Here is a 27,839-nt window from a genome sequence, read left to right on the forward strand (position 1 = left end):
TTGAGATAATACAGTCAAAAGGATTATCCTCTGTTTTGATGATTAAAACACACACTGTACAAGTGTACCTTTTCAAGAGGACCCAAATACCCTGTATTTTGATTATAGAAGCTATAATGTATGGGATAAAGAGGATTATTTGTTGAGATACTAGAGCCATATATCGTACAGTATGATTTTAGTATATGATCAAAAGGATTATCCTCTGTTTTGATGGTTGAAAAACGTGCTGTTTAAGTATGGAATCAACAGGATTATCCATTTATAGGATGATAGGAGCTATAGTGTATTGGATAAAGAGGATTATTTTTTTTATTTGGATAATAGAGGCTTATACTGTACAGTATCAAGTCAAGAGTATTGATGTGTATTAAGATGAATGAAGTTTTTACTGTACTTTATGTGATAAAATGGATTATCTTGTATTGGAATGATAATGGCTTACACTGTATAGCATTGGATAAAAAGAGCTGTCCTGTATTGGGATTATAGAGGCTCATAAAGTACAAGTAAGGTTTAAGATTTGAAGAGGATTATCTTTTTGAACAGTTTGTCGCATGTATATTGTCTAAATCATCATACATGTTTAAGTGCAAACAGCAGTACACAACATAAAAAATATGAAATATTAATTTGGTGATCAACGTTGAACATGCTGTGAAAATGTGACAGTTTGATATAGCATAATTTTCTGTTTCCAGAAAATGTTGCGCAACTGTGAAAGTTTTGCTTAGCGTACAGCCAGCAGAACAAGGTTGCATGTTACAATCGTCACACACCAAGCAGTGTCTGTTTCTCACTTGCCAGCTGCTTCATGCTCTTAAGTATGGTTTAACACTACATTATGATGCAGAAAAGAGGTACAATTAATTGCAGAAAATACCATAATTGCTATCTACGTGTCGCTGTTGATGTCAACTAATGATTCAAATGTTATGCAGTGCGGTATGCTCCGATTTATAATAGATTTCTTTCAATTTAACAACTTTAAAAATTATAGAAAAATGCAACTTATGATGTTAGATTTGAATATTAATTAGTTAATTCTTAATTAAGAGGGATTCTTATTTTGTTCATATGTTCTAATTGACTCTTAATTAATTATTGGCGTTCACAAGTTAAAGGGCATAATGAAGGCCTTAACAATGAATTATGCTTTTAACAGTTTGTTTAGATACAGATTCTATTGCTGTTTTGGTAAATATTTAAACATACATATGCATTATATTTGTATGTTTTAAAAAATCATCTTTTCTTATTCACTTCTTAAGAATTATCAATGTTTTATAAAGTTTCTTCATGTTTAAAATTCATGTTTGTGCCTAAGATGAAGATTACCTTAAGCTTTGTCTATTCATATCAGGTTTTTATGTGAAACAATGTGATTTTTTTTTCATATATGGGAATGATGATGTCATATCACTCCATATATGTACCAGTCACTTTATATCTGATAGTTTAGACAGATCTTTAGTTTTTCAGCAAAATTAAAACATTTAGTTGTATGTTGCATACATGGCTGCTAGAGTCTAGGGCAGGGAGGTTTATTTCAGTTGCCAGTGGTGGATTTGAAGGGACTCAGCTGACAAGCTCCTCCCCCTAAATTAAAAAAATAAAAACAAGTAGAGAAAGAAAGAAAATTATATTCAAATTTTAAGTCTAAGAGTGCCATTTCTGGCCATTTAGAGGTGCCATAATCATAAATTTTCTTGCCTCGGCCCCAGCCATCAGGCCAGGATCAGGTACGGAACGGTGGGCATGTCCTCCCGCCGGTTTTGCCTATAAATTTTAAAATTTCAATGCATATCAATGTTATGTATCTATTCTGAAAATGTTGTGCACCCATCCCCCTCCCCTCCCGTTTGAAAAATTCGGGATCTACCCCTGGCCATGGTGAGGCTGAGGTGGTATGAGCCCTCTAACTGTGAAAAGTCTCTACGTGGTCCCCCTCTTTCAAATTCCTGGATCTGCCACTGGTTGTTTTTAAGGTGAATATTTACCCCAGGGAAAAGGAATTACAGTACCTAGTACTATGAGGAATTTACCCAACTCGCCTATCATAATCGTATGAGGTAACGAAAAATTGAAATGGGAAAGAATCTAACCAAAACGTTTTGTTCACAATATTTGCCCTAGGGTTCTTACATTTACAAGCTATGCCTACATTTACATAATTTTAATAGGTTATTTTTATTATTTATATCATTCTAATGATGTAATTAAATTGTAGGTTATACAATTACAGTATTAAATATTCTAACATATCCTAGAGGTTGACTTATCTGTGTCGTCATTCAAAAGTGTTTTTTCTATTTCTTGTTTATCCTACTTATAGCTATCAAAACATGCCATGTATACGTGTAAATGCTTCCAGAGAAACCGATTGTAGTGTTTGGTCAGAAAGTCTGGTATCTTGAAAATTATGTTCAGTTTAAGAATTAATATGGTACGTAAGCAATAATCTTGGAATGCCATCCATAATTCGGCCGTCATGCGGTTAGGTCGCGGTGTAAATCAGGAAATTACAGTGTGTTTTGTTTTTCTTATTAAAACATATGCTATACTTTACAAATAAATAGGCTTATCATACCATTTACCAGTATGGTAATAATTTTAAGTTCGTTGAACTTGGAATTACGCCGTTTCCTTGTATGCTATGCCGTGGCCTTGGCTACTTTATAGAAATAAAGCATGTTGTTTCCCACAGTATTTTACTGGACTACTGCAATAGTATATGCAATAGTATACTTAATGGTCTGCCTGAAAAACTCATCCATAAGCTTCAACTTCAACTTAATTCTGCTGCTCGCCTTGTTTCCAATACTTCACGATTTGAACATATAACGCCTGTTCTAAAACGTCTGCATTGGCTACCTGTGAAGCAGAGAATCATATTCAAAATCCTGATTATTACATATAAGGCACTTCACAATTTAACCCCGTCCTACATTTCAAACCTCATCGTCCTTCGTTCAGCTAACTGTGGCAGGCGCCTTAGATTCTGCAGACCTTACTCTTCTGCAAGTTCCTGCATGCCGATTAAAAACGTATGGCGAAAGATCGTTTCACGTAGCAGCACCAAAACCATGGAACAGCTTACCTTCTAGTGTAAGAGAAGCACCAACTCTTGCTATTTTCAAGACAAGATTGAAGACTCATCTTTTCAATACTGTCTCTTATACACATCTAGATGTGTATAAGAGACAGTCCTTGAAAAGTAGTGCTAGTCACTGAATGGATACCCCCTAGATAAAGAAAGCTTAAATAAATAATATCCCCAATGGGACCGGACTCATTCTACAAATTAATTTTAATAAATAGCGCCCTCAATAAAACAAAATTTACCAAGTTCAACGAACCAAGAAAACTGGAAGTTTCATAACAAACGTCGTCGGCCAGCCAGCAGCCTGTGAAAGTAAGATGGTAAACCTAGATTGTAAGCACTTAATGGCAGGTCGCAGAAATGTGTTCATGAACTGCTAAAAAGTCCAGCTAATTAACGGACGTACACTCTACAAGTTGCTGAGACAAATGGAGCTAGAAGAAGGGAACTTCGAAGTGTGAAACATCCAGAATCAAGTCACGACACACGACTAAAGTACCACCACCACCAGTTAGTTCAGCTGGCGATCCGCCCTTCCTATCACCTCCTGGATTAGATCAGGGTGGAAGTCAATCAAGGGTGAACACTTTAAAAAAAGGCCTGTATGTAGTTTAAATGGGCTCTCCATAGAAAATTCTGTACCGAGACATTAAAACATTGTTAGTGGATATTTTGTGAAAATACATAATGGCTGGTGCAAATACCAAATTGAAAGTAAAACGATTGGAGGAAGTAAGTATACCGGAGGAACTAGAAGAAGGCGGAAAATTCATGAAATGGAGCGACGAGGTAAGGGCCTAGGGCCAGATTTATCAAACTAAAAATCAGCTTAAATTCGTCTTAAGTCCATTTTTTTTGCTTAAGTCAAATTTATCAATATTGCTTAGCTTAAAAATTGCTTAAAATTAGGAAGTCAATTGTACGGAAGAGCCATCTAAGACAATTTTTAAGCCAAGATTTTGTTAAGATGGTTTAATAAATCAGCTTAAGATATTTATTAAGGACATCTTAACTTTTTTGACTTAAGACTGAGATTGCTAAATCCAGGGCCCGGGCCTAAAGCTTGTATTATAATGAATTGTTCATATGGAGATAATTATTACATTAGGGATGTGGGCCTACTGTAGAACTTTAGGTCACTTATAAATGATAAATGGTGCTAATTAGTATGCCTACTCCACCCTAACCTTAACCTCAACCCCAGTCTTGTTCTTAATGTTAAGGTTAGGGTTAGGGTGGAGTACTAAAGTTCATTAGCGCCATTAGTGCTAAACAGGGCCTGTCTGGATGAGCACAGGTAACACCTACTCATCTCAAACATGTACATGAGTTCTTTAAAGCCAGTTGTGTACACTGGCAATTCCGGGAGGTCTAGCTACCATGACCATACGCGAATGTGACATTCAGCATTCAACATTTAACCACGTTTACTCTGTCAATTTGTGTTTGAACCTTAACAACAATATGTAAGGGTGGGGCTTAGCGGAACAGTTATTCACCATACCTGGAACATCTTTTATATACTGTACTGAAGTTATAAATAACAATAACTATTTCCTTTAATGCAAGACATATCGACTCGTAGCATTTCCCCACTACCAACAATTATCACACTGCGCTCATAACCAAGCGACCTCGTCATACAGCCATAACTGATACTGATAATATAAAACATTTCCTACATCAAAACACTTGACCAGTGCCGGAAACTATATATTTGTTATTGTTGGTATTACTACAGTAATGTATATGGTAATGGATATAGATTTATATAGCGCATACTGTACTACATATTTGATTTGATTTATTTCGAAATTCTCCCAACTAAACAGAGTACAAAATTAAACGAATTAAACAACAATAAGAGAATTTCAGGATAACCCTTTAAGCATTTCTGCTTATTTCCGAAGGGGTCCCGTTACAATAATAATAATAATAATAAACGCAACAATGACATAACAAAAAGAAGGTCATGGCCAAAAATAAGCAACAATTGCAAACAATACCAAACTGAAAAATTTAAACAATTAGCTTGGAAAGATAATTCTATAATGCTGTGGTCACACTATATCACTTTTTGTTTGACAAATACCTGTGATTTGCCATGGATGGAGTAATAGTATTTAATTTAACTTCTTTAGGCACGAGCACCAGGGATATGCCAATCAGTGAACTTAATCACTATCCTAGGTGGCATATCCATTAAACAAAAAAGTTATGACATCATCATGCCAAGTGGGCAAATCACACCCAGCAGACACAAAGACTTCGCGAAATTTGTGGTTTAGGCATGTCAAAAACAAACGTTCACACAACGTTGCAGGAACATTTAAATGTTTTGTAGTTGTAAAATTACACACTAAGTATGTTCTTATGGTTCTACAAAATAACGTTTTCATCACCAAACTGTAACATTATTGTAACATTAAGCTGGGTAGACACTGTTTTTGTCACAGAAACAGGATAGTGTGAACATACTTTGTCAAACAGTTTACGTGCTTGTGAGCAGAATTCTGGGTGTTAAAAAAAACAAAAAATGAAAGAAACATCATATCAACTGAATCATGAAATATCCTTAGACCTATATGGCTTTGAACTGAGAAATGAACAAACCAACCAACTACAGTACAAGCAAGCATGTACGTAGGAGCGTGTTGTGCAGTATGTAAGGTGTCCACCTCTGATCTTGAGATCAGGAGTTCGAGACCGACACTCGTCGCATTGCTTGTGTCCATTGGCAAAATACTTTTACTTATGTTTGCCTCTCTCCACCCAGGAATATAAATGGGTACCTGGTAGGATGGTATGGCATTGAATGTGTGGGTTGTGTCGTACAAGCAGCAATGACCAGGGATACTACCCAGGGGAGACAGAGAAATTTGTGCAATGTGCAGGTCTGCCAACTCTGTATCCAGTCACCAGCAAAATAATGATGCCAGTGCCTTGTATGATCTGCCTTATATGATCTGCGGATTGTAATAAGGGCCATATAAATTCTGGTTCTAAAAAAGAAGTAAATTAAAAAAAAAAAAGCTCTGTCCACAATGTGACAAATATTTGTGATTTGATGACAATTATTATGATGTCATATTGTACCCATATATGGGCAGATTACAGGTATTTGTAGAAACCATTCAGATGTGGACTGAGTTATATGAATTGTCACTTGTCAATATTTGGAGTGACATTCATACTATAGTTTGTCATATGTATCTTGATAGTGTGGACAGCACATATGGTAATTTATTGATAGATCTTTGCTATTAAACTTGGCTACCTGTTCACAAGTGTTCATATAGAGACACATTGCTAAAACCATTGTATCCAAGTCAATCACTGGTAACCCCACACAGAGTTCGCCATTGATGTCTATTGATTGCTGGGTTAAATTCACTTGAGTAAAAAATTCTCATTCATTTGGTTATTGGAAAAAATTAATGTCATTGTCTTGTGTCGTGTAATCAAAACTCTGTCATAATTTTTGTTATAAAAGGAAAGTTTTGGAAAAGGAGATATTTATTAGTTTACCAACATCGTGCGCATGTCTTCTATAGTATTGTAAAAATATATATATTTGAAAAAAATTATATTTTTATTTTTTGTGAAAAAAAAAATTATATTCTTAGATTAACTAGTAGATATTGTTTGTATTATCTCAATCATGTTTTATTTGAATATCAATGTACCAGCAAATAGCCCAAGAGTGATATTTGGCTTTGAGCATAATAAAAAATAAAAAGTTTCCTTCCCTCAATGCTTTTCCAGCCTAGATAGGGTGATAAACAATTAATTTATTTTATAGGGCCTAATGTCTGTTGTGAACTTTTGGAAAAGAGGCGACATAAAAATAAAACAAATTGTAAAATAGTTGTACATTAGAAACATGGGATTTTCTAACTACAGTATAGTAGTATATTAGAATGTATATTAGTATACTTTAAATTATTCTGTACATTTAAAATTTTTCCCTAAATTTGCAATAAAGTCATTTTGTATACATTGTACCTTCAACTGTGTACCTACTGTAATCTATGCCTGGTGTAATCAGACAAAGATATTACAGTCCTGTATGTATAAGATAGACAAATGTCTATTTATCAATTTGGATCATTATAAATGAATTTATCACTGTAGGCCTACTGTATGCTATGAAAGATAATGTAACACCAAAAATGATATTGTGATGAAAGTTGCTAGACTGGATGTTCAACCATATAGTTACAGTTACTTTTATTAAATTGTATGGTTTGTTACAAAGTGTATTTCAGAATAAAGAAAGAATAAATAAATACAGTATTGTTAATGATGATCGCTGCATATTGGAGTAAACAAAAGTATTTTTGTTACATTAACAATTCTGATTTTGATGACAAGTTGTTGATGTAATTAATGGCATAGGTTATGCATAGAATCAAAGATTTGTAAAATTTAAACTTGGTTCAATGAATGTTTCACTGAGTGTAAATTTAAACAGAGGAAAAAAGAAAAAAAAGTACTTAAAAAAAGTAGTAAAACCATTAGTGTTTACAATGAGATAGCTTTATACCAGCATTATTCTTTAGTACTATACTGTTTCTCATTTTTATGGGTCTACATTACCGGTGCTTCATCCACATTATTAGTTTTTCTACTTGTCATTACTAAAAATAGATTGTTTATAAGATTGAACATTCTGATGATTAGTGTGAATTGGACACACTTTCATCATTTCAAGATGTCACAAATTGTCAATCATACACTGACATGATATGACAATTGTATGAGATTCTACATATCATTTCATTTAATTTACTGCAATCAAACTTTGACTTATTAACACTCCACTAATCTCTTCATTTTATCCATGGCTGCATCATTTTCGACCACTTCCATTCCATTCTACTACTTAGTTGCGTATTGATCGTCAGTTTACAACTGCCCGTCAGACACATCTTCACAAATGGTTGACGCAGTCCAATTCTGCATAAAATGCTCTTCAATCATCGGAATGAATTTTCTAGGGTCATGTTGTTTCTATGGAAACACTAATAACATAGTATTGTGGATGTGCAACTGTTGAGTCCTTATTTTCATTATAAATTTACACTATAAATTTATTATGCATTAATTATTTGTTGCAACATATGAACCAAAATCATAAGAGGAGTTATCAGTTTAAAAAATGAACAGACAATTCTGAAAATAGCATGCTTTTTATTTGTTCATCATCATAACTGATCATAATATAATAAATATGATATTTAATGAATGTAACTAAATTCTATATAGTCCTACTGTAGATTAAGGTTAATATTTTTATGCTTTTTATATTTTGTACATGTTTTCCTGAACTAACATTTCAGCAATTGTAGGTCAAATCAAATTTCCGAAAGGACAAAAAAAGTGAACAATGAACTATGTGAACACCAACCCCTGTATTAAATGTCCTCCATAATATTTATATCAAAGGATCCACTGATTATTCAGAAATATAATATCAACAAATTACGAACGTGAGGACATAAATTGATTCTACGTTATTCATTCTTTATTAGAACATTGTAAAGAATGACAAATTTTTGACTATCATCAATGCTTTGTACTCAAGTCTGTTTTATATGCTTATGGAGGTGAGAGGTAATCATTGACTGGCCTTGTTGCTCTATCGTAATGCTTCATAATATCATAACGAAAATAGAAGTTAAAAAAAATTAGCATAGGGTTACCTCAGGCCGGTAATATTTTAATATGTCGTAGCAAGGTCACCATGTGACGTTGGAATATGTTTTAACTGTCTCATCAAAGTTAAGCTAGCTTTAAAGATATTATTTGCAGGGCTATCATGAGAAATTGTAACATCATCAGAGGGCCATTAGAAGTGGCTGTGAGAGCCTCATAGGGCCTGTTTCTACTGGAAAGAAATAATCGATTAAAAATTGCTTTTTCGAAAAATCGCTTTTATTCTTGCAGTAGAAATGGGACTAGTTTGAAAAAAGCGATTAAAAAAAATCGATTAAAAACACGCAATGGATAGCGTGTTTGAACGACAAATAACCTATTTTGGCTGTGCACCTTTTAGCTGCAACACAAAAAAAGCGATTATCAGGTGAAATGTGATCTCCAGGTCAATCACTGCTTAGACTAGATCGTATTAGGCGCGAACTTTAAAAAAAATTATCCTCTTTTTTATGTCCAAGCTAAAAACGTCAACAAACATGTGATCAGTGGCATCGGGTTGAACGCATTTTGCAAAGATTGCAACAGAGTAGTATCACGTGGTATTGTGACGTAACACTGTAGTACTCTATACCAGAAATCCCATGGATATTGCATCATGAATACTGGTCCAGTACTGAGTACTCCCACACATAAAGTATTAAACAAATGTGGTGAATCATCATCTTAAAGTTGTTCACTGGAAAAAATTCAAATTGAATAGAAAAAAAGCATGCAGTTGTTAAAATTCTTTCAAATTTATGACGACTAGCTGGATGACACACCTGAAAATTTGGACAAAGTAAACATGTTGTTGAAAAGCTTTGAGAGAATTTTATTGTATAAGCTTTGGATGAAAGGGATTTAGAAAACAAAGTTCTAAAAATAGTAACTGAATTCAAATGCAAATAATCAACGTTTCCACTACTTGTTTAAATGATGATTCACAAATATGTTTTTTTAATTTATTATTTCATTTTGTGTCATGTATTTATTGCAGGTTATCCATTCCATAGATTGGTATTACGGATTACATTATAATAAATTGAAGGGTAGATCCAGGAAGTTTCTTCCTTGAAATTTTAGTAAATGACTAAGAAAAACTAAATGAAACAGGGGAAATAGAAAGATGAAACCTTTTTTTTTTTGAGTACTGATGAGGATATGTAGTTCATATGTCTTGTGTACCTGACGGTCCACTGCTTTTCCACATATTAGATTTGCAGAAATTGTTATTGTACAGTCCAGACTAATGAAACACCTATTTGACCAGTATTTCTGCAAGTAATTTTATTTCTTTTCTCTTTATAAATTTTTCTTTTTCTTGTCTGACTTGCTTGGTTCTGGCACCCTGCTCGATGCAGCACAAAAATGTTTCTTAAATTTGTTCGATATTCAATCAGGTTAGTGAATTATAGGCTTACTATAGATTAAGATTTATTTTTATGCTTTTTATATTTAGTACATGTTTTCCTCTTACTAAAATTTCAGCAATTGTACGTCAAACCGAAATAAAATATGAGTATGGTCAAAGAATGTCGAACCTGAGGACATCAATAGATTCTACGTTTTTCATTCTTTATAATAGAACATTGTTAAGAATGACAAATTCTTGACTACAATCAATGCTTTGTATTCAAATCTGTTATATCACAGATCCTATATAAAGGATCTGTGGTTATATAATGCTTATGGAGATAAGAGCTAATCATTGACAGCCTTGTTGCTTTATCATAATACTAGTGGAGAGCTAATAATTGGCAACCCTTGATGCCAATGAAATACAAAATACAATTGCAATTTGATGTAAGGTACAAATTGAAGTTAATAACATTAACAATACATAATAAAATATCAATACAAAAAGTTAAAACAATGTATAGCATGTAACTTTAAAAACAGATATTTATTAAAAGGACATGAGATAGAGAAAGAAGTCAAATAATGCTTGCAGAGAGGAGAACTGAATATTGGCAACACTCAGTGCTCTGTGTAACTAAGCCTCTAACACTTTTGGTCCCCAATGTTCTTTAACAGTATTGGATTGGGAGTCAAGAACTGGTTATTATGGATATCTGTGCTCTTGAACCAACCTCTGTTATCTTCTCAGGGTTGGGGGAGGGGAAGAGATAATTGTTTAGTTTCCTCAATGCTTAACATTATTGTATATTTGTCAACCTTGGCAAGTGTCTCTATTCTACTAGAGTGATTTTCCATATTATTTTAAAAGTTCAATATATTTGCCTAATAATAATAGTTTGATCTTGAATGATCGCATTTTGCTGAAAGCCTCAATGCGCTTTACATTATAAATAAAAATCCAGCGTTAAAAAAAAAAGAGTAAACCCAAAATTAAATTAAAAATTAAATTAAAATAAAAATAAAAAAGATGAGTTTTGAGTAATGCCCTATTCTCATTTGTTTCTCTATCTTCTCTTAACTCTGTAGGCCTACAGTACCTATTTCCATATGATATCTGTTTTGATTCTAAACTTTTGATCCACTACCGATATCAAAATCTTTAGACTTTCTCTATTTTAAAACATCCTATATCTGCCATTGTAAACTATTCTAACTTTGTTACTGTATTTAGGTGTTCTGTATACTCTTATTATATATACATCTATAATCTGTTTCACTGTATCATTGATACCTTGGACTTAACACATTGTTATTGTACTATAATTCTATTGAACCTTTAAAACCCTTAGAAGTTATAGTTCTGTTGTTGTACGAAAAAATAAGAACACTGAGCCTAGGCAAAATTTTATTGGTTCTTATAAAAAAAAAGTGTTGTATTATGCAGTTGGTACTTTGGACTTGCAAGTAGAGTTGTGTTGTGTATTAATAAGCATATATTATACAGTAGGTATAGATCACTGTGTACTAAATGAGTAGTAGTTAGCTAACACTATCATAATTATTACCAGGATCTGTTATGACTGAAAACAGCAGGTATCCAAGTCTTTCTTTTACTTAGGCTTTTCTTGCTTGTATGAATGAAGCATTGAAAATAAGCAAACAAAAAATTATATAGATTTAATATAATATAATATTTAAAGTATATATGTTAAAACCTGCTATATAGCAAAATTTATTTATTTAATTTATATATTCAAATGAATGGAAGCTAAAAAAACCACAAAATTGCCATTAAGAGCGTACGACTTCCATCAACTGAAACTTAACTTGTTTCTTGAATTTATAAAAAATTAAAATCTGTATGAAAACTTAAATGATAATATTCACCAGTATATGCAACATAAAACAGTATTTTACTTCTACTACAGTACCCACTAGGCACTTGGCATACTTTGTGAAATTGACCTTTCTTGGGGTCAGCTTTTATAGTCTGTGTCACTTCATTAAACATCCTTGTTGTTATTGTTCATACCAGTATAGATTAGTTAATATTATGGGATGTATCATGATTTCAAATTATGTCAAGGTCGTATGACTTGAGGAAGAAGAAATCAATTTCTGTAATGAAAATGACTTGGTGATTAAAAACTAATAATTTTATTTATGTTAAGCTTTTTAATAAGTGGAGCTTTGGATTAGTGCTCACCTTGTATTCTCGGGGGCATTAGTTCAATTCTTAAAATTGTCAGGATTAATGTCATGCTTAAAAATAACTTAACATTCAGATTCAGATTTTTATTACGTCAAAATGTCAATGCATCATGATAATTGGTTTCCACGGTTCAAAAATACAAATAAGACTTATTATACTTATATATTTATTCATTTAAAAGAGGAAGCATAACATAGGCCTACCAGAGCGGTCCCGGTTGTTATCCTGGTGCCGCCCGATGCCCCCACTACCAAATACGCTTTGTTTGATGATTTGTCCAGAAATATAGAAGGACACATAGAGGACATGGGTCGTTTTCCAGGCTTAATGAAGTTAGAGGGTGACGCGGGAACTCCAAAGGAGTTGACCGTACCAGGTGTGGAAAAAAGAATATGTTAGTTTTGAATAATTGTAAGTTTTTAAACAGTTTGGTAACGGTTTTCCGAACCGGATGTGAAAACGAATTGGAGGCTGAAGTACCTTGCTTAATTTCTCAAGGACACAAGCTAAATACACAGCGAGGGATTGATCTTGATAGTATAATTGATAGACTCTGGCCGGAGTATCACTCAATGAAACCCCAACCAAGATTTGGAAATGAAACTGTTAACACTGTCTTTGACAAACCACTTCAGAGTTTCCCGATTTACGAAAAATCTGCCTGTAAAATGTCTGGCAACCACCACCTAAACTAGGATAGGTCTACAGTAGGCCTAGGGTCTAGCCTGGGTTCCAGGCCCTAATTTTAGGTTACTCACTCTTTATTGCACTTAGTGCGCGCCATACCTAATTTAATTGGCGTTCCATATTCGATTTCTTTTTTTTTCGAATTAGGGCCTGGGCAAACGATTCATGCGTGCAATTTCCCACATCAAATTTGATGTGGGATATCGTATGCGTGACTGATTTTGTAAATCACGTGATTGGCTAACCTCATGCATATTAATCAATCTTCGTAAATTTTCAAAATTGAAGATGCGGATGTCTCGACTAGAACAAGCTCCAGCTCCCTTTTGACAACCTACTTGAATTATTTAAAAACAGTTAGTATAATAGTTCTGGCCTGCTGAGAACGACATTTACTGATAACCGTAGGTTATATTTAGGAACCTTTCTCACCGCTAGCTGCTACAGATTTAGGCCTTTAGGGTAGAATATTGTTAAAAAGGTAGGCCTCTGTAAGAACTTAAAAATACGCCAAGCCTCTACTACTTGGCTAGGCCTACTACTACTCCTGACTCCATCTAGACGAGGCCTGAGCCATCTTCCTGGAAAGTTAAAGTTTTGTTGTATTTGTATGGTATGCCATCTAGTCTAAGCTTAATTGTTTTTGCCATTGCCAAAATTAGTCTTACTAGGGTCTATTCTAAATATTTTAGGCTCGTTTTATTACGGAGGACTATTTAAATTTAGTCATGCCTAACTAGTCGACGCGAGTGACTCAGTTTCATGGCTCCAAAAATATAAACATTTGATTAGTTGAAATTGTTTATTTCGGTCCGCCCATTTATCCAAATACGGAATGTAAGATTACGTCATTCTTTTGGCATCCTGGTGCCTGATTTCAGTGTTTTACAAGTCGCTTATTCCGTCTATCTCTAAATTAACTTTCTCGTTGGTGGCACTGTCCAGAATGAGAAAAATAATAACAAATAAGAGACTTGTGGCAAGTCTATAGGCATACCTCCTCACATGTTGTCCTTATTTCGGGCACAAGTTTACAAATAACTTTGCTGGCATTTTTTTGTTATCTTTGCAAGTTTGTCAACATTCTTTTGGGAGAGACCCATAAACCATATTATACTACAAAATGTAATAATATACTTGATCATTGACTGATGGAACAGAAATAGTGTAATCTTTGATTTGCCTTAGTGACCACCTTAACCCTATTAGTGCATCTTTAGATCATTTAGATTAGATTCTAATCATCAACACTACAATATAATCCTATTCAACTCAAGTGTTTTTTTTAGTGAGACTTTTCTTAATACCTTGTTTCATGAAACCTTCACCCAAAGATGTACTGTCCCTTGCAAAAAACAAAAAAAAAATCATAAAAATCATTTTTGAAATTGACTTGCCCATTTTGAAGTAACATAAAAATTATCAACTTGAACATAGAAATTAGTGTATTTAAAAAATGTTTACCCATAAAACCATCATTTTTCCAACAAAAAAATGATAGAAACACTTCCAGTCACTCAAAGTGTTTTATTATCTTTATTATAACTATCCAGTTAAAAAAATCGGTGAACACATTTTTTTAATTTAATAATTTCTATGCTCAAGTTAATGATTTGTATGTTACTACAAATTGAGCAAGTTAATTAAAAAATTATTTTTTTATGATTTTGGTCACAGTACATCTTAAGGCCATATAAAACTTATTGTTAGTTTCACATCTGGAATTTTAAATTATTTTTAGTATTTAGATTTGCTATTTACTATCCTATATACAAGTGGTAAACAGGCTAATAAATGATACATAAAAAAAAATAATAGTAAAATTAAAATATGTAAATGTATGGTACTACCATTTGTTTCCAACTCTTATTAATAGGCTTTTTTTTAATAGCAAATAGTAAATTTGTTTATGAGGCTCCAAAATTTGTTGAGGGCAGGATTTGATGAGAGTGGAGATGTAAAACTTGCAGTTAATTTTATTTGTCCTAATGATCATGTTTATGGATAAAAATCAACGCCGCGGCTAGGGATACAGTACCATAAATTTCTACTTCCATTTGCTAAAGGTATTGTAAATGGCATATGTCACCATCACCCAATGAAGTGGCTGTCATTGCAGTTCGCCTACAATGACAAGCGAACAATGTACTGGGTATTACTACAGAGATTTGTTAATCTTAATGACTGGAATTTTGGATCAAAAGCATGACCAGGGCAGCATCGTATTTTGCAAATAAAAGTGCACGAAACACAGGTCACTGAAGCATGACTGGGGAACAGCAGGGCATATGCACTAGTACAGTATGTGAACTAATGCATGACAAGGCCCACATATCTTGTTATTATGACTTTGTCCCACATATGTCTAGATAAATAAATGAAATGAAAAAATGATTATGTTTTTAACTACTTATTGTTATTTATCTTGTTTGTTACAGAATTCATCAATTACTCAAGTCACTTTGAAGATAAATAAACATTTCCTTTATTGGATCGACCAGAACAGAGTATGTAATTTTTATTTTATTTCAATGATGATAAAATATTATTAAAATAATGAATGATTTTGGGAACCCAAATCTGATAGTTGCTCTGTAGTATGATTTCTCAATAGGTGGCACTATTGTCTAATTTTGGCCTGCCGAAGGTGCCCCCCCCTCCCTTCCACCCTCCCAAAATAAACATCCAAAAATTGTGTTCGACTTGTAATTGTCTTGTATATACATTGGTGATATAAAGTAACTAATAAAAAAATATGCAAATCTGAGCCTGGGAAATGATGTAGGAAATGCAGTGGTGCCATGTCCACTGTGAGTTGTGAAAGGCTCCTGGAAATCAACAATATTCTGCACTACTGCGAAGGATAAAAAATCAAACGGAAATTAACCCATCTTCCGGAACTTATCGTCAGAAAATTCATGAAATTTTAAGTTACAATCCAAACATTTCTTCTCAGAGCTACCGTAAATAACAATTGAGGTGGAGCGTATGCCACATGGACCTACTGAAAGCATGAAATTAATAATGATTAAAATTCATGATGTTTGCATGTTGTTACAACTGTATTGTTGTCTCCCTCAAGTCTGCTGGCCATTGATATCACCACACGCAGCAAAGCAAAATACGATTTGATTTGTTAAGAAAACTAATCAAACCAAATTTGGAAGTGACTTCTCTCTATAGGACCACTGGAAATGTAATCAAAACATACTAATGCATCTAGGGAAGTTGCAGCAAAGCAAAATTGGTTGTACTGTAAGATTATGCCCCTCTTATAAATTGAATTGCACTGCTCAGATAGTGTGAACTTTAATGGGTGTTTGGTCCATGCATTTTAATGTCAGGATTTAGATAGTTTTAATTCAGAACAAACAAAATAATGTGAGATGGTTTCCTTTTTTAGTGGTTTTCTAATAAAATTATGTTCCTATAATACTGTGTATGATTTTTATCGTATCAATGTCTATATTTACATATGATTTATCTGATTATGCTTATGTTTGCCTAATACCAATAACTAATGTCTAGACTTCCCAAAAGACTTGATTGATTATTTGGTTAACTATACAGTTTGTAAGCTGTAAACAAACATGTTGATATGACCAAGTACCCTTTGATTTATTCCGGGAATCTTCTTTAGCCTTTTATCAAAGTATCTAAAAAAATATCCATAGGCATAGCAACACGTAAACCATTTGTTTCAATGTACAAGAACAGGTTTTAATACAAACTGGAGCGTTTGCTCACCGCTCTGTGCGTTAAACAGAGGTTACCTCTATTTAGCTTGTAACGTTTCATGTATGCACCTTTCAAACTAGGCTTTTTGTTAACACTATTAAAACATGGTCATGGAGGAGATATCCTCCATACTTAAATACAGTAAACAGTGACTTGAGTTATTATATTGGGTTTTTGGCAAGGGTTCATAATTAAAATAACAAAAAAGTAAATAAAAAATAAATGTCTTAAAATAGAAAAAAAAAAAAAAAACTGAATATCAAGACGTGATACAAACTCACTACCTTTGGTTTCCTTATGCCCTTAGAACACATCGCTAACTGACTGCGCCATCCATGCAACGTGTGCTATTAGTGGTAATGGCAGTGATGTACATTCCTTACTGAAACCCCTGTTTTGTTGGTGTAGGGGGAATCCCAGGGTAAATTTAACAAAAGGGCCATGAACGTTTGTTAGAAATAACCTTTAGTTTATGTGTACAAAATTTCCTACATGTCCGTTCAAAACTGGTGACGCTGGACGCTTAAAGTTTGGTAATAACAATGACAAAAACAGCAAGAACAGTAGTGATGTTCTGTGGTCTGCCTTTGCTAGGACCCAAAAATTGAGGGTTTGACAACAATATCACACTTAGTCACAAAAATAAGTTTACCAGTTTATAAACAGCAGATGTTAAGCTATTTTTTTATTGGGCAATTTTTATATGATGAAATATTAGACCAAATGTATTTGTGCACAAAATTGCATTACTTAAGAATATAAAGTAGATAGTGATTTGAATGCAAAATAAAATTTCAGCACCATATAATATTTCAGTTTCCTTCAACAAATTTAAGGATAACCTAAATTTTAGTAGAGTGGATGTAGGCCTACATACATCATAAACACAACAAGTAGGGCCTATTTATATACCAAATATTCATGTATATACAATAGAGCTACATACATTACATAGGCTGTTTATATATGCAAACATTATACCACAAATCCTATAGGCCTATATAGAGGATCTGTGATTATACATACAATTGCCAGGCTCTTTAAAATTTGTGTCAGTTAAATTACGTTTTTTTCCAGCTTTCGTTAGTTTCAGAATTCTTGAATTGTTATCAGTTTCAGTGTTGTTAGTTTCAGCGAGACCCTTAGTAAGCTGGTAGTATTTCTGCACCTGAAGCTTCTGAACTCAGCCAACCAAGTCCAGATGCCATGGAGTTTGTGCTTAGTAATGTTATTCTAGATTACACATAATTATTGATTAAGTGATTGTTTTCTAATGAGCAAATCTTAACTGAGAAGGATGTTTAGAGCATCTAGCGATTGATTGTGATGAGTCAGCATTGTAAATAACAGGTTTCTATTATAATAATAATAATACGATAGACAGTGCTTCATACAAACAAGTTAGAAGTGCTTCACATTATTATCACCTTGGATCAAACATGTACTTAGCTCTGGGGAGAATTCCATGGTCGGTACACAGTGCATTTTGTGTTTGAACCTACCACGTACCCATTTGTACTCCTGTATGGAGAGAGATAATTCTAGTTATTTAAAGTGCCTTGCTAATGGACACAAGTGAAATAGACCAGAGAAGGATTGAACCTCCGACCTCCAGGTTGAGAAGCAGAACCACAACTATTGTGTGCCAAACAGGTTCAATGAAAGTAGCTCAAGGCTTATGTTGATTTTAGCTTGGCTGATTAATTAGACATAAATAAAAGCAGCCTAATGATTTCCGAGACTGGTATGGACACACGACCTTTTAAAAGCCGATTTTTTTCCCAATATACAGTAGGCCTACATCTGAAAAAGATTGTAATCTTGTTGTGGGTGGTGTGGGTTTAAGAAATATGATCAAGTCCCCATTGTTGATTCTTGTGCAAGACCACATTGTAAATGGTAATATAATAAATCTTAATATACCAACGTAAACAGTTTCATTGATAAATCCTTTAATCAGGAGAAAATATTTTTTTATTACAATTTATTGCGAAAATTGCGAGGAAAGGATACATTTTTTGTCATTTCCTGATTTTCATATCAAGCCACTAGTAAGCTAAAGAACAGACAAAAAATAACCGAGATTCTCAGTGGTGGGTTTTGAAAATAAAAGCTGTACTAGAAGTTCCACATTTAATGAACTATAACATTCAATTGATTTTGATCACATTTTAATAATAAAGGTTATAATTGAATAGTTCTCATTTAAATATTTTGCCATGATGACCAAGTCTCTGCTATTAGCTAGGTAATGTCACTAGACGGCATCAGACATCAGCCCACGAATAAAGTGTTAAGTTTCTGTTTCAAATGCTAATATAAATTTGCAGGGTATCACTTAATATCCCTATATCCTATATTACTTGATATTAGGTAGCATCTTAAATTTAATGAGAATTTACTATGTGTAGTAGAATAAGATTGAGAAGAAAGATGCTTTTGTTTAGAGTCTTGGACTAGATTTTTTGATTTGGGACTTGTCTTCTCTCCTAAGGTCTGGGTTTAGTCTTGATCCCAAAATCAATTCCATTCTCAGTTTTCCCTCCAAACAAAAATATTAGAACATGTAATAGGTGATATGACTATTCAGGGTCTCTGACAAACCCAGTCATCATTGGACCCATGGGAAGGAAAAATATTTTTGAGGAAGTAGTACCCATGATTAAACAAAAATTACACTTGCAGTTGAGATTATCTTATCTGACTACAAATCATTTTTATAAAAAGAGAAACATTGTTTGTGTTGGTGTGTTTATTGAACCATGGAGATCCTTATTCACCCCAGTTGAGTTCCATTCACCTAAATCCTTTTGTGTTACAGATCTCAAATTCAGGTTACATAAATGTAGTTGTACCCATCCTTTTAAAGCAAAGTTCAGTAAAGCAAGTAAACAAAATTTCCAACTACCATATTGGGTATCTGTTGCTGAAGTCGTCAGCGGAAAATATCTGTGATATTTTATATATTTTGTTTTGCATACCAACAGTAACTCTGTTTTAAGTATTCCTAGAAGCACATTCTAGTTATTAGAAGTGGAAGTACTTTAAGAGATTAACAATGACTTTAGCCTCTCGGATGAATTACCTGCTTTGTAGGCGAGGCATTTATAATTGATTACAAGGATTCCAGTATCATAATATATTGCAGAAATATCCATTAAAGCATGTATTACTTCTTTTAATGGACTGTAGAATAATTAGTATTTGTAAGACGAGAGTTGTAGGTAATAATAAAAATAAATAAATGTATTAGCCAATGGAATTATGCAAATAGAGTACTGTACCTCGGTAATTAATTAGACACAGTAATAACAAATATCTAGCCATCAGAACTTATAATAGATTAAAACATATAGAAATTTCACTAAAAATCACACTTTATTGCAAATGTGACCAGTATATTTGACCTGCAGTAGGGAGAAGAATTTCTGAAGCAGAGTGATTATCTGGGTGGCGGGCAAGATTCAAAGTTTAATGAGTTTTTTTTATTAAACACAAACAACGACTTCTCGAACTCATTTCTAACCCCGACCTAACCGGTCGCTAGGCAACTTGGGCCAGAGGGCGGTATACACTTAGTGGTAAGTAACATAGTAGCCATACAGTGGCTGTATTTGACTGGTCGTTCTTCATTAAACCACGCCTACCTGCGCAGTGCTAAAATCCCACTTAACGAAGACAACCATTTGAATAGAAAACTGGTAAATACTCGACAAAACAAAATGCCTGCATAGTTACCGCGATACACGCTACATATAATCAAGGCTGCTTCGGATTGTGTTAGTATGGGTTTTTCGTAAAAAAATGTTTTCATCCAGTTTTTGAATTCTATGTATCTGAATGCAATGCCATGAATAAAGATAGGCTCACAACTGTCAAGAGATAGGAAGAATGAAAAGTAACTACATAGATTTTAAGTACTAAGAAAGAAATTAAAATACATCCCCTAAATTTTGCTTAATACACAAAATGATTGAAATTATGCTGTTTTAGTTATTGTGCGGCCGTTCCAAGGCAAAAAAACATAACTTGACAAAAATATAGGAGTTACAGCACATTGTTTTGTCATGGAATGACCATGTTGACCATCATAAAAATGATATAAAACATTGAAATGCAATAATAATAATAATAATAACATATTTTTTATGATAAATGGCATTTAAAGATGTATTGTCCCTTGCTAATGTCGAAAAATCATAAAAAAAATAAGTATGAAATAAACTTGCTCATTTTGCAATAACATACAGATTATTAATTTGTGCATAGAAATTGAATTTAAAAAATGTACCCTGATTTCTAAACTACCAAAAAATTATAATAAAAATAATAAAACACTTCCAGTATTTCTGTCATTTTTCGTTGTAAACTGATGTGTAGACATTTTTTAAAAACACTAATTTCTATGTTCAAGTTGATAACTTTTATGTTACTTTAAAATGGGCAAGTTAATTTAAAAAAATATTTTAATGATTTTTTTTATATTAAGCATGGGACAATACATCTTTAAAAATATTTAGTTATTTTACCATAGAAAATACTACATTAATAGTTAAAACAGTAATGTTGAAGATACACGGCATTTAGAAATATTTATTTAGATACTATGACTTTAAAAGGATAATATACTACAAAATGTTTATTTTAAATATAGTACTTTAGTTGAACAATATATTACTTCTTTTCCTCACAGTTTGATTACCTTGTCAAAGGTAATTAAACATTAAAGTAGTCAGGAAAATAACCAACAGTTCTTTTTTTCCCTGAATACAAAAATAAACATTCAAGGATATGGTATGCATAATTACCAGAACAGAGTTATTTCAACAGTTCATTGCCTTATGAAATACCATTAATGTATTGTAGTCTTTAATTAACAGAAAATAGATTGTTTTTTTAAATCAAAAACATAATGTTGTTGCAGCTTGAGGCCAGTCATTGAAGTGCGATAACAATAATAAGTTTTTGATGATAAATGGCATTTACAAATATTAAGTTATTTTTTAACCATAAAAAATACTACAAAATGTTGACATAATTACATTAATAGTTAAAACAATATTTTGAAGATATATAGTATATACACATATTTGTTTATATATTATGACTTTAAAAGAATAAATACTACAAACTTTTGACAGAATATAGTACTTAGTTAAAAAATATATTACTCCTTTTCCTCATATTTTGATTGCCTTGTCGAAGATAATTAAACTTTCAAGTAGCCAACTATGCTTTTTTTTTTCTGAATACAAAAATAAACATTTAAGGATATAGTATATAATGCATAATGGCCAGAACAGTAATATCATTGAAAGTATCTTAGCCTTTAGTTAACAGAAAAATACATTCTTTTTTTTATTAAAAACATAATGTGTTACAGCTAGATGCCAGTCATTGAAATCCAATAATAATAATATTAATAATAATAATAAGTTTTTGATGATAATTGGCGCTTACAAACATTGAGTTATAACCATAAAAAATACAACAAAATGTTGACATAATTACGTTAATAGTTAAAACAATTTTTTAAAGATATATGGCATATACATATATTTGTTTAGATATTATGACTTTAAAAGAATAAATACTACAAACTTTTGACAGAATATAGCACCTAGTTAAAAAATATATTACTCCTTTTCTTCAGATTGAATTGTCTTGTTATTAAACTTTAAAGTAGTCAGGATAATAACAACCATACTTTTTTTTTCTGAATACAAAAATAAACATTCAAGGATACAGTATATAATGTATAATTACCAGAACAGTAAGTTATTTCAACAGTTCATTGCCCTATGAAATATCATTGAAAGTATTGTAGTCTTTAATAAATAGATTGTTTTTTTTTAAATTAAAATTAAAGTTAACATAAAGTGTTTTATACTTTAAACACATATTTTAATGAGTAAAGGTATAAAAATGTATTACTATTATAACACAGGTGGCCAAAGTGTTGCTTGTTTTGCCAAATGGTGGCCGGTGGCAATTTTCTTGTGGCCTGCAAAAAGATTTAAATACCCATGTGTGTGCCCCGCCTATGACTTTTGACTATAAAACTCCTTGTTACGGCCCGATGCCAGTCATCATTAAAAATTAATATTAAAACTATAAAATTACTAGGTTCTCGTCCCCTCGCGCATTCCATTTTCTCTGCCTCCCCAATTTTTTTTTTTTTATCTTTATTTTACAAAATGTATGAAAATCTGGCTAACTTGCATCGGTAAATTCCTATCTTGATCGTTGGGGATACATATGGTATGAATCATGTCTAGTGCTTCTTTTATTTGCTTTCAATGTGTCTACTTGGTAAAAGTGAGAATGTAGTAGCTGTTTCCCATCGACCATCTTGAATTTGCCATCTCGGAATAAAAAAAAAGTGCCCATATTCTCTTTTTTTGAAAATATTAGGACGAGAAACTACTTTTTTCCCCCATGGCCTAATATACAAGTGTTTAATCAGGTTTGCTAAAACTCAAATTTGCCTATCCTCAAGGTTAGGGTTGGAGTGTGCCCTCACTAATCATCACAAAAATGATTTTTGAACAAATCGGTATACTACCGGCTAATTAAACACCGCCTAAAATATAGGAAATTGTATTGAAGGTTTTTGTATGCATATAACAGGCCTAACTGACGGTCAATTTTGAGCGGGGTGTATAGCCAATATTTAAAAAAAAATTATTTTATAATTGAAATTGAAATTGTTTTGAGTTTGATTCACATTGGGACACGGTTGGGGGGGGGGGTGTGGGTCTGATTTCTCGTGCCAGATATTCAACTTGGTTTCTGAACATCATCAAGAATGCAAACACAAGCTAATGTTATACAGTATATTGCATGCTGCTGTTACGCCAAGGATTTCTCATATCTTGTACTGATATCATTTAGATAATGGTATTACTAATTCCATATATTACAATTTATCTTCATGATACCATATCTGCTTGAGATATTTGTTGAAAGTAAATTGCTTTGGCCATGGCGCGCATCTCGGGAATCATCACTTATCTAGCAAATGCATAGAATTAAATTCATGAAAGCGGGAATATGAAAGTCAAGTCATATAATAAGCACAGTTGATTCTTCAATGTAAACAATATTGATTGGTTAATTGGATTCATTTGCTATGGCACCAAGGATAACCCACAATTTGTCCTTCTGATGGTCATTGGGCAGTACACTGGGAGACAATCCCCTACTCTTTCCCAGAGATTGTACTGTGTTCTTTAACATGCAGACATAACCAACACTTTAAATTTCGCGTCCAAAAAGAAGGTGCACTTTTTAAATATACTTGCATTTTAGTGTGCTAGTTGAAACAGCAGATGAAATTGCACCGGGTACCAAAAGATCTCCACGGTTCAGCGCACCCAGTTTAGCCGACTGACCTGTGTTTTTAATTTTTTTGAAGAATTACATTATCCTTAAAATTATTGAATACAAAATTACATCAGATTGTCATACACTATAATAATAACAGAAGCTAAAATTCCCCACGTTAACATTTTACTCAAAATAGTCACCTAAACAGAAAGTAAATATTTTATGGTTAGCATATAGTTACTCACATAGCAACCACCTAAGTTCATCTTAATTTCATAATTTCACAGAAAAGTACAGTAGATCATAAAGCTTTTATTCATAAATTATTTGTGGTGAGGATGTATTACATTTGAAGATATACTCAGCAAACATTAAAATCAAGAATTGGGACAAATCAATACTTCCAATTCAATTCAATTCAATTCAAAAGTAATTTATTCAAAAGCAAATAACATAAAAACAGTACAAATTCAAATGCATCATATGAAATAGAATAGGACAACCACAAACAATCAAATACAGCTTTAAACTTTGGTGCCCTTTAGATAAAAAAAAAATAAATACAGTGATTAATCAATAATCAATTAAGCAACTGATTAGCTAATCAGTCATTCTATATGTAATTTTGTAAATAAATAAATAATAAAATAAAGAGTAATAATGTTAATAAATGAAATTAATGTCATGTTAAATTAGATAATTAATAATATAATAGTAAAACATTCACAAATACTAGATTTTTTATGCAACAGAGGCCTGTTTGATTATATTTTTATTTTTAGATGAATACATTAGTATTACAATTCTTTTCAAGTAATTCATTATCAAGTAATTCAGTCAAAATCAAAACAGCTGATTTCATTTAAAAAAAAAAAAATTTGTATATTAAAACACACATACAATTGTACACGCACTAACAAAATAACAGGGATCAATCAAAACAAATTATTTAGAGATTATAAAAAATAATAAAAAATATTAATAAATAATAAAAATATTATTTATGGTAATAAAACATTAAAGTAGGAAAATTCGGGATATATTTAAACAATTATAATGAATATAGATATCTTAATTTATAGAGACTTAAGTTTCTTTCCAAACAAAACAGCAATTTCCTTTTTGACATTTATAGTTTTTAACATTGTAACTTTCAAAATAAGTAATATCAAGATTTCTTTTAAATAAGGAAACGTTTGCACATGTCCTGAGATCACTTTGTAGGTTATTCCACACCTTTGTCCCTGTATAGCTTTGTCGGCCAACTTTAGTATTTTTGAAATCAATAACAAAGTCATATTTATTTCGTGTATCATGACTATGATATGAGTCAAAGGTATGGAAGAACAGGTCAAATGATCAAGTAACTTGCCTTTATTGTAAAGAAACATTAAACTTGCTGCATTTTTTTCATATAGATCAAATACCTTTAATGTTTTAGTTTTAACAAAAAGCGACACGGACTTGTTTTTGATAATAACAATTGATATATGATAATAATTTTCTAGTTTCATTCAAACATACCTTTGTTTTTGTTTATGCAGGAAGTAGACTGCTTGGATATTGCTACGATTCGTGATGTTAGAACTGGAAAATGGGCCAATGTTCCTAAGGTATTGACTTTGTTTATATTGTCGTTATTTCGTATTTAATCATTTATTCAATATCCCATTGTCTACAAATAGAGGTATATATTACTTTATTGTTCAATCAATAGAAATTATATTGCTCACATAATATTAATATTTAAGAAATGATTAAACAATATATTCAATCTGTTATTTGATAAGGATAATTATAAGTCAATCGTGACATCATCACTGCAACTCCCAATGTTATTTTTCTATCCCCAGCCGTTTCCTAATTTTTCATTAGTGTACAGTTTGCTTCATCTTTTTTAAGTTTGTGTGCAAAAGACCGATTCAATCGTCTTCATGCATAAATAATATTTAATATAAATTTGATATTTAAGTTTACTTATTTAATTAAATAAACTGCTTCTGCTGTGGTGCAACCCCCAAACCCTACAGTACCTCAGTGGCACAAACAAAGTTGAAGGTTTCAAAAGATAGAGGACCCCAAGAGACAGACCATGCCACGCCTTAAAGTACATGAGTAATTAAGGGTGTGTCCACACACACGGCGTAAGGCAGGTGCAGCTTACACCCGCATAAGCTAATTCACGGATTAAAATTCGAAAGTGTTTACATGAACGGCGTTCAGTATGTTAACACTCGTGTCAAACTAGTAATAGTAATATAGGCCTATGGGGGAATAGTTTTCAGTTTTAAATAATGTATGGGTGCTTAACTATAATAAAGAATATAAAATAATTTTTGTAGTAAAACATCTGCTGTGCATCATTAAAACATTTAAATCTATGAATTGTTGTAAGTTAACTTGTATGATTACTGTATTTTATATGAACAATTTTAATTCTGATGTTTTTGGCTAGAATTGTGAAACAGTTGTTAGTGTTGCAGGTTTTAAGATTAAAATATCTTACAGAACACAACCAACACAACATGTACATTGTAAACTAAATAAAATGTAATAAAATACCCCTTTTTACCAATTAAATTATAGAGAGCATAGGAAAGTAACTAATCTAGCAAAACTAATCGTGATTGGTCAATCACTTGAAATGAGGTCAAAATCATCCAAGCATCACTGGCGTTAACTAATCTGGGGTCTGCCAGTAATGTTAATAATGCCATGGAGGTGGCATTGTGGGTAGCATAAATGCCACTGCCTGTTCACACACAAAGGCATACATTACTTGTTTACTTACTCTAAGAACGACGAAAAAAAAAAGCATAAATGAACACAGAAAATTTACTTGAGCTTGATCTTGCAGACAAGTAAATTCATTGACATTTATTTTAAAATAGTACCTGCAGTTACAATATCCATATTAAACACTGATTTATGGTAGTCGCTGCTGGTAGTAATTTTCAAGTATTATATTGCAATAACAATAACTGGCTCCATACCTTTGAAGGCCAGAGTCCATTGTGCATTAATTGATGATTAGTCATGTGATAAATAATTAGTTATTATTAGCCAATAGAGCTCCATGATTAGGCCTGTGTAGTGCTTTCGTTTTAAAGTGATTCTTTTATAGAAACCAATCGCCTTGAATAACTAATGATTTAAAGTGATAATGAATGACATATGAAAATATTTATTTTTAGGAAAGGTGATTGCTATTCAATAATACTGCTATCAAATAATAATAATAATAATAAAGTACCATAATTTTATTAAAAAAGAAGATATAAAATATGTTGTATTATATAATAAGGATAGTACATGCTATAATTATTAGAACATATTGTGAAGAATGAAAAAGCTTCAAAATCAAAGTGTAGGTCTAAGTAACTTGTATCAATTCCTTTTTGGTTCCTATGCTATAAAGCATATGCTAAAAAATTCATAACCAACAGGTGTTTGGAAATTTAAGTTTGCTTATTCAGAAACTTTCAACGAATTTGATAACATCAGAGCCACAGACGTATGGACACACATGCATGGATGATTGCAAAGGTTCCTATTGCTTTATAGCATAGGAACCAAAAAGGAATTGATACTTAGACTTAGACTTAGAAGTTACTTAGACCTATACTTTGATTTTGAAGCTTTTTCATTCTTCACAATATGTTCTAATAATTATAGCATGAATGTTACTGTGTATTCCGATTTAAGCCGCACCCC

The 27,839-nt window shown here is 32.3% G+C and overlaps 1 protein-coding gene across 7 annotated transcripts in view; it reads left to right on the forward strand.

Moving 5' to 3' along the window:
* Positions 1-3,368: 3,368 nt before the first annotated feature.
* Positions 3,369-27,839, forward strand: part of LOC117101293 (1-phosphatidylinositol 4,5-bisphosphate phosphodiesterase beta-1-like) — a 91,055-nt gene continuing 66,584 nt past the window's right edge. For 6 of the 7 annotated variants that reach the window (XM_033241249.1, XM_033241252.1, XM_033241251.1 and 3 more), the window contains exons 1-3: positions 3,369-3,892; positions 15,497-15,565; positions 25,670-25,738. In XM_033241249.1, coding sequence (XP_033097140.1) covers positions 3,791-3,892; positions 15,497-15,565; positions 25,670-25,738 — 240 coding nt within the window. In that variant the 5' untranslated portion in view covers positions 3,369-3,790. Of the gene's footprint in view, positions 3,893-15,496; positions 15,566-21,609; positions 21,614-25,669; positions 25,739-27,839 lie in introns of those variants that run through there. The other variant, XM_033241255.1, reaches the window with a different exon arrangement.

The sequence above is a fragment of the Anneissia japonica genome, unplaced genomic scaffold (genome assembly GCF_011630105.1).
Source record: "Anneissia japonica isolate Jap-2015-1 unplaced genomic scaffold, ASM1163010v1 scaffold3709_len703521_cov189, whole genome shotgun sequence".
Taxonomy (NCBI): Eukaryota; Metazoa; Echinodermata; class Crinoidea; order Comatulida; family Comatulidae; genus Anneissia; species Anneissia japonica.